This window comes from Lagopus muta, chromosome 5, assembly GCF_023343835.1.
Source record: "Lagopus muta isolate bLagMut1 chromosome 5, bLagMut1 primary, whole genome shotgun sequence".
Lineage (NCBI taxonomy): Eukaryota > Metazoa > Chordata > Aves > Galliformes > Phasianidae > Lagopus > Lagopus muta.
This window is the reverse complement of record NC_064437.1, coordinates 60,999,859-61,012,956: the sequence shown is the minus strand read 5'-3', so window position 1 is coordinate 61,012,956 and position 13,098 is coordinate 60,999,859. Positions and strand designations below refer to the sequence as shown.

General features: G+C 41.3%; 1 protein-coding gene across 1 annotated transcript in view; it reads right to left on the bottom strand.

The window, feature by feature from the left end:
* The window catches only part of PLPP4 (phospholipid phosphatase 4), a 46,844-nt gene extending 34,681 nt beyond the window's left edge, over window positions 1-12,163 (bottom strand). Inside the window, exon 1 of the mRNA XM_048946599.1 lies at window positions 11,694-12,163. Within this exon, the coding sequence (XP_048802556.1) occupies window positions 11,694-11,749 (56 nt within the window). The 5' untranslated portion in view covers window positions 11,750-12,163. The remainder of the gene's footprint in view (window positions 1-11,693) is intronic.
* Between the last annotated feature and the right edge of the window lie 935 nt (window positions 12,164-13,098).

The window sequence follows — 13,098 nt, the reverse complement described above, 5'->3', positions numbered from 1 at the left end:
AGGTAAGTTTCACAGCTACCTTTTTGAGCACTAAAACGCTGTTCTGTACTTCCCAATACAAGGCCATGCACTATAAGCACCTGTCGCTTTCGATTAACATTCTACAATCCTAATATGAAGCTTTATTGGGTTTGAATGTCCTGCAGTATACAGGGTAGACAATATGCACCAGAAATGCCATAAAGATAATTCAGTGGCAGTCTTTGTTGCTACAGAAGTGGGAGGATCTGCTGCCTTCCTAATACTTGCAGAAACCCACTGTTTTGTTTGTAAAGTAGCATTCACAAAGACTGAGTATTGTCAGAAAGTGAATACAGCTAGTGTAACATAGAATCCTTAGAGTTGGAAGGGACCTTTAAAGTCCATCTGGTCCAACTCCTCTGCAATGAGCAGGGACACCTACAGCTCCATCAGGTGCTCAGAGCTCCATCCAGCCTGACCTTGAGTGTCTCCAAACACTGCATACCTTATATTCCTTATTTTAGCAGCTTAATTTGTAGATTACAATAGATGTTATTAAGGTTAGCAAATGCCTCCTCCTGTGGCATTTGTCTAGTGAATGAGTGATCTTCTCATACCCCTGAGAAATTGCCTTTATTATTCTCCTCCTAGCAAAACAATGATTTGCAGTCCTAATATTCTTACAGATATCCCAAATGAAGAACAGTGTCAGCCTAATAACATTCCTGAAACAGTATGTCTCGAGTAATGCATTTGAAATCTTTGTTTCATTTACAACACAAAAACAAGCTAGCAAGACTTGCCCACAAGTAACAGAAATCAACAGAAGCATTAAATTAGAAAGCACTTAAGAACTGAATTGAAGGAATAAGGAGGAAAATGAGCAGACATTAATCCAGTAAAATTAGGTGTAAGGAAATATAAGAAAAAATAAAAATAATAATAACTTTAAAAGCATTTTACATCTTGTTTTTATTTAATGGCGAGTAGAGAATATTTTCTCCAGGGTAGGTTTGGCTTTGGATGAGTCACTATCACCTGATGGAAAAGATTTCTGAATATTTTAAATTAGCAATTGCAATGTTATGTTTAATTAGCACATATGCCCACATTAGCCCTCTAGACATGAGAAATCATTTTGAGTAAGGGATTTAAAATAAATCCTGATGCAGATTAATATAATAGAAATAGAAGTATGAAATCATGGCTGTGGTATTTTCCAGATGTGATGATGAAAGAGTTTCCAGCATTTTTCTTTAATCATACTAACAAAGCATAGATTTGCTTCATATATCCATTGATTTAGCAGATGTACGTCTGGGTGCTACCTCCTTCCAAAGCTAAATGGCCAGCCTGCTTTCTGTTCTCCTTGCAGCTAGCATGGGACCCCAGTCAAAGCAAACTTCACTATAATTTGGCCAACAAAACCAACTACAGTGTGAGATGAGCTCTTCAACAATGTGCCTAACAAGATAACGGAGTTTCTAAGTATTTTTGAGCCGCTGGACCCTTCTCTGATGTGCTATTTGAGGCTGTATTTACTCAGGCTTCACCAACTGTGCCTGGGATCAGGCCCAAGTCTGCTGCAGCATGACTTGAGCTACGTGCACCCAAACTGAATATAAGGAAGAAATGGATTAAAACCAGACCCAATAGTTCTGCTCAAATTTTCTCTCCCAAGCTTAGCCCAAATTCAAGAAATGATATGAATTAAATGACAGGAGTCTCACTGCTTATGAGACTATATATGAATTATATGTAAATGCTCTTAGAAAATACAAAATAGTGAGCCAGCAATTCTTTCACAACACTGAAAAGAGAATAGCCTGGAGTATAAGAATCTAATGTGAATTTCCTTAGTCCCTAAATTATACCTCTACTGTTTTCTCTACCATAGCATTCAAACTACCTCTGGACATTTCCCTTGTGACATTAACTCAGGCACACTAATCCTACGAAGTAAGAGAAAGGATTACACAAACACCACAGGCCACCAGCAGAACCAAACAGAGAGAGCTTCCAGTCTCCACAATCTCCTTGCTCGTGTGCTGCCTGCATGTTTAGCCTTAAACACAGCTGAGCATTATTGCCAGAATGAAGAAATTAAGTCTGGAAACTTTCCATGCTTAGGAAAAAGTTGGGCATCGGGGAGTTAGAATACTTAACCAGCTCAGATACAACCTTTTTTGCCATCATTTCTTCCTTAGAGAAGTGGAATATTTGGAAATGAGCACAATGAAAGAAACTGGGAATAGTTGGTCATGCTGCATTGCAGCTTTGAACAGAAGAGACAAGTGGTTACATTGAAGCAGGAAGAAAGCACTGTAAAATGAGTCACTTTGTCATATTAAGGCTGTTTTTATATTTTAAAGTTTTCTTTCACATAACGTGAAAAGTGATCTTTGCCTCTTTTTCCTTCCCGTTCAGAAGAATACTACAGAAAAAAAAAAAAGAAGGTCTAGCATTTAGCAGCTTTTGAGGTGAAAAAGCAGCTCAGTTCTTGTGATCCGTGCTCCCACAGCAACAGGGATGCAGATCAAGCACAAGGCAAGCAAGTTACAGCAGCTCCTTATTGACAGAGCACGACACTTAAGTCAATGCAGTAGAGCTGCAGTACTGCAACTTGCAATAGAAACAATCAACAGTGATACAGCCTTACAGTGGTATAGACACCAAAGTGAAACCCATTGCATACTCTTTTCTTTGCTTTTTTTTTTTTTTTTTTTGTTAATGAAAGCACAATTTAGGGTATTAATTGTTCCCTCCTACGATATTTTTATTACGTATTTCCTATTACAAAAGCTATTTCACAGAAGTCATGTGTTTGCGTGTGTTTTTGGGGAGATGTGGAGAGAAAAAGAAAAACCTTTAGTAGCTCAAACACTGACAAAGCCAGCAGAAGTTTCAAAGCCCACAGTGGTACACCGTTGTAAATAATGGAAGAGTAGAACTCATATTACAGGTTAAAAATCACCCAAGCGAGTATCTGAGTAATGAATCAAAATACACTGCAGACGATCAAAATTTTGCTTTCCATTCATTTTAATGATTGATTTTATCATCTCAAATGCTTTTTAGCCAAACAACTCTCAGCAGTTCCTCAGACAATTATCCCAGTGTTATAGCAATTCCTGGTCAAGCAAGAACGTGTCATTTTAACCACAACAGATTGTTTCGCTTGGGAATCTATCAAACCCCATTAATCTTATTTTTAAAAATGCAGATTATAAAATGAAACACTTCAGGATAATTCAAGAGATACTTTCTGGGCCAAGATATTCACTAAACTTAATGCGAATTTACAAATCATTTTGTTCCCATTTTTCCTTTCAAGTTGTTTTATGCAATGACTTCATTATTGTCCAAGGGAAAAAAAGAAAAAAGACCTGCCTAACTATATTCAAAAATCAAAATTAAATCCAACTGTAGTAAACTCACTCACTCCAAAAACACTTGTATGAATAATTACACGTTCCAGAGACTAGCATTAATAATGATCCAAAAAAGATATATTAACAAGGAATATGAACATCACTTTTAGCATTTTGTGACAATTACTGAAGTCCAATAGCAAGAGCTACACTCCTATAAAGCACCTTGGACACGAGAGGAATAAAATTATTAACACCTTCTACGTTGCCCATGAGAGTACAGTCAGGCTTTCAGATCTGTTCTCCCATTAGGGGAAATGAGCAGCTAATGAAAATATATAACACTTTGTATCAAATGATGTTCTCCATGCTGTTTTCGATTTGTAAGGTTTCACAATACTTGGTAGGGTGCCACAAATCCTTCAAAGCTGACATATTTCTGAGCTGACAGTCAGTCCTTCGTTATCAATTCTGAGGCCAGCAGTAAAACATCTGACTCAAAATACAGTAAAACGTTGAAATGCATGATTGCATGTGAAATATTTCATGTAATCTACAATTTCATTTTCCTCACAGTCTTATTGGTGCAGAATCTTTAGAGTAAGGTATCTGACATGACAATGCCCACCAGCCATGAGGGATCATCAGCTTCTGCTCTATGTTTGCTGAAGTATTCTCCAGGTAACTTGGTATTAGTAATACCATTCCCTTCTCTGCCCATCAGCATGAGCCAAAAACGAAACATTGCATTAACATCTCAACTTCTCCCACATGCTGGGACAGATGCTCAGGCAGAACAAGTCGCAGTCTGCTAAGTTATTACTTCATGTCAGCCTACAAGGCCATCAAGTCTATCTCCTTCCAGTAACGTAGTTCCAAATTCAGATTAAAAACCAACCAACCACTCCTGATGTATTTCAGAATAAGTCACTCTTAAAAGTTTCCAGTGGTGCAGATTCCACATGTGCCTCAGGTAATCCATCCCAGCACTCAGATGTCCTTAGAATCGGGTTGTACATCTCCACACTCCACCTAAGTTTCCTTGCATCATTCCTTTCTTTAAGTTCCCCAAGAACAAGAAAAACTTTGCTCTCTTTACATGTCTCTACAGCAGCCTCTTCAAGGAGGAAATTACTGTCATTTCTAGACTCAACAGCTCAATTATTTCCACCTTTTCCCCCACCCACCTCCACCCAAGAAAAAAAGTTCTCTATACCCTCCTATCATCTCAGTCCTCCCTGATGCTTTCAGATTTACTTGCATGAGTTATCAGCCACTTCTTATGAAATCGCCAGTTGCAAATCCTGTTATGCTAACCTACACCTCAAAATAAACAAACAAACAAAGAAAACATCATGAAAAACCCCACCAGCAACAAAAAAAAAAAGCACCCAACATCACACTTATTCAATTTTAGCTGTTTAATTAAAGTCAGCAGTATTTAAACTAGGGAGATATTTAGTAGTAGTAAAGGCCAAAAACAATTTATTTTTCTGCATTACAAATTAAGAGAATACACAGGGACTGCAGCAATTTAGTTTACAACTGCACAGTTTTCCTGATCTGGTTTTCTTCAGAATCCCATAGATTAGTCACAGATTTTCTTGCACGGTAATGACTGAACATAACAATCTCAAATTCACAAGGAGAAGGAAAAACATGAATTAAAATACCTTAAAAAGTTAAGAAATTATAAAAAGTTTATTTCAAGTGCCACACTTGATGACAATTTTGTTTATTCTATGAGGATAATCCAATTGGATCATATGTAAAGCTGTTATTCTCATTCAGAAACCATTGAGTCTTTCTTTAGTCATTCAAGAAGCAAATCCCTGATGTTTATCAACCAATCACAACCAATACTTTAAAAAGGATGCATGTGTTGCCTTTACTTTCTTTGGATCCATCAGTCCTTGCAATACAGATACTGTACTCAAAACATCTGTTCAGCATCAGGAGAGTGCTCACTATAGGAAAGAAAAAACCCCACAGGAAATACACTAAATCTAGTCTTTAATCCACTGTCAGCATCAGTGATTCTACCAACTGCTTCTGAGCACTGACTTTTCAAAATCATCACCAGAATGGGAGACCAAAGATGTGGCATGGTAACTCCAAACCATGCACAAGTACATTCTCAGCAACAAGACTGCAGCACATCTCTATTCCTTACAGCAGTGGCTTTCATAGAAAGTACAGCTCGACTGTGCTTAGATCAAAGTATAAAATTCCATTTTTTAAAGAAAGCTTTCCCTTAGAGGAACCACATCAGGTTTAGTAAAATTCTAGCTATAAAAAGTCCTCAACTAAGGCTGAGAGTGAAGTGCCAAAGCCAGTGAGTACATAGGATTCATTGTGAAGACACACAGTCACCAGTTACTCCCCAAAAATCTGGAGCAGATGCTTTGGCATTTAAGAAAATACCTTTTTTCAGCATGGATTCATGTGAGAGTTTAGCTGTGGACAAAACTGTGAACCCTGCCCTATTCACAGGAAAATTAGAGTTCTTGACGTTCAATCCCATTTTGCTCTCTGGTACTCAGGTAAGACAAACAAACTCAATGGCATAATCAGTAAGAAAGTATTGAAATTGTTTTGTATATCTTTCGTTTATCTTTTGAACTGACAGAAGTCTGCGCGCACACACACACACACACACACACACACACACACACACAAAAAAAAAGAGAGCAAAAAAAACCCCAACAAAACCACCTTATGGGTACAGTTTTTTCCTGAATAACTTTTTTTTTTTTAAATCAAAGTCAGTACAATACTACTCTAGCTTCAATAAATAAAATAAGAAAACAGTGCAAACAGAAGCTTCAGCTCTGTGAGGACCAAACTGCAATTGTCTCTGTTAGCTTGGTGATATTTCATTTATATTAGGACAGGCACACAGCCATTGCATTGTGTGCTTTGTAGTACATGAGGCACAACGGGTACCTATGAACTTTTGTTTTACTATAACCTTCTCAAGGAGACATAGCTGAGAGAAGCTTTAAAAAAAAAAAAATCAGGTTACTTTGTGGTGTATCAGTGAGTTAAAGAAGCTCCATGGCATTCTAATTCTCCCATGGCTTCAAAGGCATCCCGAACTCTGCTGAGCACAGAATAAGCCTGTTGCTTGCTGCTCAAGCTCCATATGCAGCCTCTGAAGCTCCATGTGCAACCTTTGATATATGCTCTCAGATCACAGGCACCAGAGAAGCTAAGGTCTTTTTTTAAAGCCAGTCTCTCCCTTAACTGCGCATTAACCAGACTCAGTGAAGGAGAGCTCAGCCTGGGCTACTGATTCCCTCACTTTAGCATGATTTCAATTATGGTTTACAGTAGAGTGCCTATTTTTAAACAGGCAGTAATCAAGCGTGTGGATACTCTCACTTCCTATCATCATTACTACTTGCGAAACTAACTCTGAAAAGGCTCCAAGAAAATTCACTGCTCAGTGGGTCTGGCTACTGTCCACACGCATTTCAATAAAGAATTTATCATCTAAATGAACCAAGGGTCAGGAAAAAAGTATTATTCTCCCTTCACAGAAGAGACATTAAGGTACAGAGAAGTCCATGACTTGAGATCAAAAACCAGGTTCTAAACCAAGTCAAATCTTAAGGTCAAAACAAAATAGGACTCAAACAGGCTAACAAGCTCATGTGGCCAAATACCAATTTCTCTTTGAAATGCTCCCCTATAGATCCTACCCTTGAAGCATCCTTTGCGTTCTTGGTCCAACTGATTTGTGCAGTTTGTGTCAACATGAGGAAACATCTTGATGTTGCAGCCTGGTGTTTCGCTTCTCGGTACCGTTCTGCTTATGCTACCTACAGATCTCCAGGTGCTCAGTGGTTCCAGCTTAGTCTATGCTCCATAACTTAACAGAAATTACTTAGAAAAGGCAAACCCCAACTGCAGGAAAATAGGAAGGCAGCACTGTCAACTGCCTCAGCTAATTGATTTTTTGTCTGTGTTAACAAGACAATACACAGTGTCATTTCTGAAGGGAACTTATCCAGATCCCCACCCATGACAAAGAAAGCTGCTTGAAAGTGCCTCCCAGCCTAAAGCATTTCACGCACATTCATAACTCAATTAAAACCACAATTGAAGAGATCCAACATACACTGTATCAGTTTGCATTTACTTAAGCCAGAGTCTGAACAAAGCACACATTCAAAAGACATCAGTATTAGTTAGCACTGCACACTCACGCGTGTGTAAATTCACGTATCAGCCTGCAGATAAACACACTGCCCCAAGGGAGTCTATTAATGAAACTGTGCTGGAGGGAAGACATCCAATTACTCTGAATGACATTTATATTTTAATCACATCACACTCACTGAATAGCTTGCAGTTTGATGAAGCAGTCCTTGGAAGACTTTTTCATCATTTAGACAGCTCATGAAACATAAGCAATATGCTGTTGACACCAGAAGTCACTGCACTAAATACACCACAAGACACACAAATTCTTTCATCTTCCTATTAGGACAACATCGTGGTCTTGAAATGACTGAAAAAGTTTTCCTTGTAGAAGATAACTAAAAGTGAACAACTCAAACAGAAGCAGCCATACTGGCAATTTAAGGCTTACACAGAGCTACCACTCAGTGTGTTTCTTATTTTTAGAGAAGATGAACATCGTTTTAAGGACATTGCTCCTTGTGCTGGCTCACAAATACTTTCTTCAGTCGTCTTAATAGAATCAAGTCAGTCAAAACAATTTGCTTTCTTCAGACATTCAATAATGCCATCATCTGTATGGAGCAGAAAAACTGATCACATTTAATGTGGTTTAGCATCAGTCAGGCATCGTAAAGTGCTCTAAGTCACAGGAATAAATAAAATGAAGAAAACCGGGATGCAAGCTCATATATCATTCTTTAAACTACTGTGTTGTGTTTTTTTTCTCCTATAAACACAGTATTTGTAACATTTTTTATAGTCAACAGACCACTTCTATTTCCCATGCCTTACATGAAAAAAATCTCTTTCAAAAATCCAGTTATGTACTCTCAGATACTTCTGAACAAACAACAATCTAAAACAAAAAATATGAAATGATAATTGATTAAAGCTTGACTGAAAAACATGTGAAGCTGCATAAAGTAATAACTGGTTGAATTACACTGCAAGGATTTTCTTTGTCCAGTACGCAGCAGACCATCTATGCTCATTAGGAACAGTTCAGTTCAGTCAAAAGGTGCAAGGCTGAGTATCTTGGGAACTAAACAAGAATTTGCTCATCTTGAGGAACGAGGAAAAGCTGTAGGGCGGAACAGAAATATTGCTGATTTCTCTGCGGTTTGTGACTTATGGCTGGAGAGCTGCTTTGCTGGAGGGAACTCAACATCTAGTTACCCTCCCAGCCAAGTAGACATCAAGTACATTTTTGACTGCAACCAGTTGTTTTTAAATTCCGCTTCTGAATCTTAGGCAGCTGTAGGTCCTCAAATAAATCTCTCCTAACTAATCTCTTCTTCAACAGCAGTAAATCCTGAGGGATAAAATGCCCTTCAGTACAGATCTCTTTTAATGCACAGAAGCTTGAGCTGCTTAATTTCAATACCTAAGCCAGTCTTTAATTGCTAAGTGAACACTTCACAATTACTAAGAACACAATGTGTAGAACTGAGTCAGTTGTTATCATTAAAACCTGCTGAACTCACCCAAACAAACACACAACCACCAAAAACGTGCATAACTTGTAATGCTGTACATTCTTGTGACAGAAGGGAACATCAATGAGAAGTACTGGGTTTTTTTGCCCCAAGTGACACGAGCAAAGTTGGCAATTTTAGCTACTGGGGAAAGAAAAAAAAGTTGCCAGCTTCAAGGATAGAAAATATGGCTGTTGTTGCTGCAAAATACATTCAAACTGGCAATACATTTGCTTTCAGAAATCAGCATAAGTTTTGACACCTCCATTTTTAAGAAATCGCATTTATCACCAAGTAAAGCTATAACACATAACATGCACCTGTTCCTTTTTATAGTACAAAATATGCCAATGTATCATTCTGAGTTATATTAGTCAGTAGGTTGAAACTAGAGACATCTGGGAAGCACATATGGCTTACATGACCACCCCTTAACTATGGAACCATTCTCTTCAAGCTCAGACTTCCAGCACTGGTTTGCAGCAACCAAAGTGATCAACATCTTCTCAGGATGAACTAATTCCCTTCAGCCCAATTCCTGGTCAACAATCACCAATGCCACTGTTAGCATCTCAGACCTGGCCTCAACTCACTGGTGCTAATGGCACTCCTTTCCAAGGGAGGACAGAACCACACAGCCTTTTCATTCCTAGAAACAGTTTCTGCAGCAGAGCTTACGCTGCTGTTGCCTGGGTCCCAGTCCCAAGGCTTCCAACTTCATCTGTATTTGTTCGTTCTTGAAAAGATATTTCAGTGAACTCAAAACTCCATAAAAATGCATCTCTTGTTGTCTACAAAGCCACAGAAAACAACAAACACAAAGGGGTTTCAAAGGATAAGTGCCTCTTTGAAAAGCTGAGGGAAATACCAAATAGCAGTAGCAATTTCAACAACAAAAATATACTTAATGTTAAAATTATTTCACTATAAAAGTCATTGGTTCTGTTTACTTAGAGTTTATATTCTTGCAATCACTGCCAACAAATAAAGCGCAGTTCTTCATGAAACTAAATGCCAACCCGGATGGGAATGTTTAGTTTTAGATGTCAATTAATGCTCCTAATGACCTATTACAACATCTAAATTATTCAGCAGAATTCCAAGCAGGCAGGAGTTGAGCCACAAGGAAACATGACAATTGCTTCCACAGGCATCAGCCATCCGGCACTGCAGTGACTCCACCAAAAGCATTTCCTTCAGCCACCCATTCAGTTAATTTTAAAACAACTGCATAAAGAACAGCAAAAATTACAAAATAAGTGCTGAATTACAAAAACAAAAGGCATGACCCTGATGTGGCATTGCATCCTAAGGTCTGCTCCCATCCTGTAATCACACACATTCCAGATTAGAGTTCTGCTGAAAGGAGCAGGACTACTTTTAAGGTAAAGGTGCAACTGAATCAAAAGGTATCAAAGGTACCTCTCAGGTTATTGAAAGAAAGTCTTTCCTAGAAAAAGAGGATGACACTGATTAGAAACATTGCAAATATACTGATGCAAAAAAGAAGATCAGAGAGAAATGAGCAACAAGGAGCAATTCAACTAGTAGCGAAGTGGGCAAGTTATTCATTAACCATGAGACTCAGAAAGGAATCAGATCAAAGCATGCCAGCATTGCAGCTGTAAGTCAGTGCTGCACTTTAACAGATGCCCCACTACTGCTGTACGCATCTGTGACCATCTGAACCCACTGCTAAGCAGGCAAACAGGCAACAGCAGAACCTGGTCTGTGACGCTTCAGAGAGACCACAAAGATGTTGGATATTCATCTTTCAACATCAAGCCAGCTTAAATGAAGAACTGAACATCTCACTGCTCCAATGCATGGAGAACCGTCAGAAAAAAAAAAGAAAAAAAAAAAGAAAGAAAGAAACGGGTATAGCTCTGAAAGGGCAGGGAGCAAAATAACACGGAACTGCTTTCTGCTCTTTCAGCAAGCAGACTGTCATCAGAGAATGGCCAGGGTTGGAAGGGACCTCAAGGATCATGAATTTCCAGCCCCCCTGCCACATGCAGGGCCACCAAACTCCACATTCAATATTAGACCAATACTAGTCATGACTTGTGTTCCCACGTAGCAGTGTGCGGCAGTGCCTTTCTAGCCCCACTACACACACCTCACTCAGCTCCAGGCGGCGGCTCTCCACGACAGGAGCCTGCCCCGTGCCAACCACAGCTCTCCCGCTGCCGAGACGTGAATGCAACTATAATCGTCAAAGCGACAGCAGCAGTAGGGTAGAGGGTTTGTTTTGTTGGGTTTTTCTTGTTGTTGTTGGGTTTGGGTTTTTTTTTGTGTGTGGTTTTTTTTTTTGTTTTTGTTTTTTGTTTTTTTGTTTTTTTGTTTTTTTGGCAGGTTGATTTTTGCACACTTCTCCCACAAAACATAAGGAACATAATTCTCTAAAAATCTCCTGCAGCACATCATCCCGGGTCAGCAGTGTTCCCGTACCTCCAGGGACAAAACACCCCTCCCAGACACAGCACTCCCCCTCACTTTGTCCACGAGAACAGCAACATCTCCCCTCGCCCAAAGCTCCAACAACGGCTGCGGGGCGGTTGACGGCTGTTACCCGGCGCTGAAGGGCTGCCAACCCCTCGCCCCCTCCGCCTCCCGGCTGCGAGGAAGTAAACTTGAGGCACTACCGCAGATACCCGCTGGTGTCGTTACCCCCTCCCACTGCCCGGCCGCTACTCACACGAAGACCCCGAAAAGCAGCACCCGTATGCCGATCTCGATCGCCAGCTCCCGCATGGTGCGTCCCGGCGGACTCCGGCAGCCCCGCGCCGCCGCCGCCTCTCATTCCCCGCTTGGGGTGGGGAGCACCCGGGGCGGCTCGGCCGCCTCACGCCGCCGTCCGGCAGCTCTCCCCCTCGGTCCGAAGGAGCGTGGCCGCCGCTCGGAGCCCCTCGAGGTGCGGTCCGCGTCCCTCCATCCTCACGGCCGGGCTGCGCGGGCGGCGAGGAACGGTGCTGCCGCCAGCTGACGGCGCCGACGCCGCGATAGAGGCGGGCGGCAGCACGGGGGGAGGGTCTCGGTGACTCACGCGGTGTCTCCCCGCGCGGGGGCCGGGGGGGTTCCTGGGGATTTCCCGGGATCGATGCCCCGCCTCAAGGAGAGCGCCCCGAGGCTGTTGGACGGGCTGGAAGAGAAGTGAGATGCGCTGCTTCTGCCTCGTTTACTGCAGTCCTCCGCTCCAAGCCTCAGCTGAAAGAAATTAACTCTTTGCCCGCTGCGAAATTCTCTCTCTCTGTTCCCCCAACCCCCCCCCGGAAGAGTACAGCTCATATGAGGAGTCACAGTGTGACTTCGGATGGAACGCTGCACTCCCGAAAAGATGGACGCCCCCAAAATAGCGGGGTGCTGGTAGCAGCTGCTGTTCCTAATAACTGCTGCTAGTTTGTGAGACGGGCTGCTCCATCCGAGACCTCCCATGTCGGCACCGAGCTTGGCGTGTTTACATAATGTTTGTGTAAAGGATTTGCAGTGTTTGAACATTTCCTGCAGGGTGTGTGTAACAGGAGTTCCACGCGTTCAGGCATCAGTGTTGTTTTAAACTCTACTGCCTATTGTTAATGCAAATAACCCAGGGTGGCACTCTGCCTCAGCCGGTCAGGCTCTACGCAGTACATCAGCTCTCCTCCTTGATCCCCAGAACCAGTCCAGCTCAATGAGCAGGCAGAATAGTGGCTATGTGGGACTGCAGATTGCTGGCATAGAATACAGTTGACAAAACAACATTTTCACCCCATCCCCACGGCAAGTTTTGAGCCACCTTGTCCTGAAACTGAGAGGTTGTGGATGCCCCATCCCTGGAGCCTGAATACAGCTCTGGGCAGCCTGCTGGTTGGTGACCTGCACATAGCAGGGGGTTGAAACTTGATTATCATTGTGGTCCTTTTTAACCCAGGCCATCCTATGATTCCATAATCTTTGTGTTGCCTTAGCCTACTTTTGCAGAAGGTTAGTTTAACTACCTTAGGATTGAATCCTAATCAACTTTATTGTAAGAAAAATGCAGGCTGACCGCACTAAATCAAACTAATTCACATCTGAGTGCTTTTAATTATCTGTTTTTCTGTGGCTGTTGAAGGCAAGTGCTT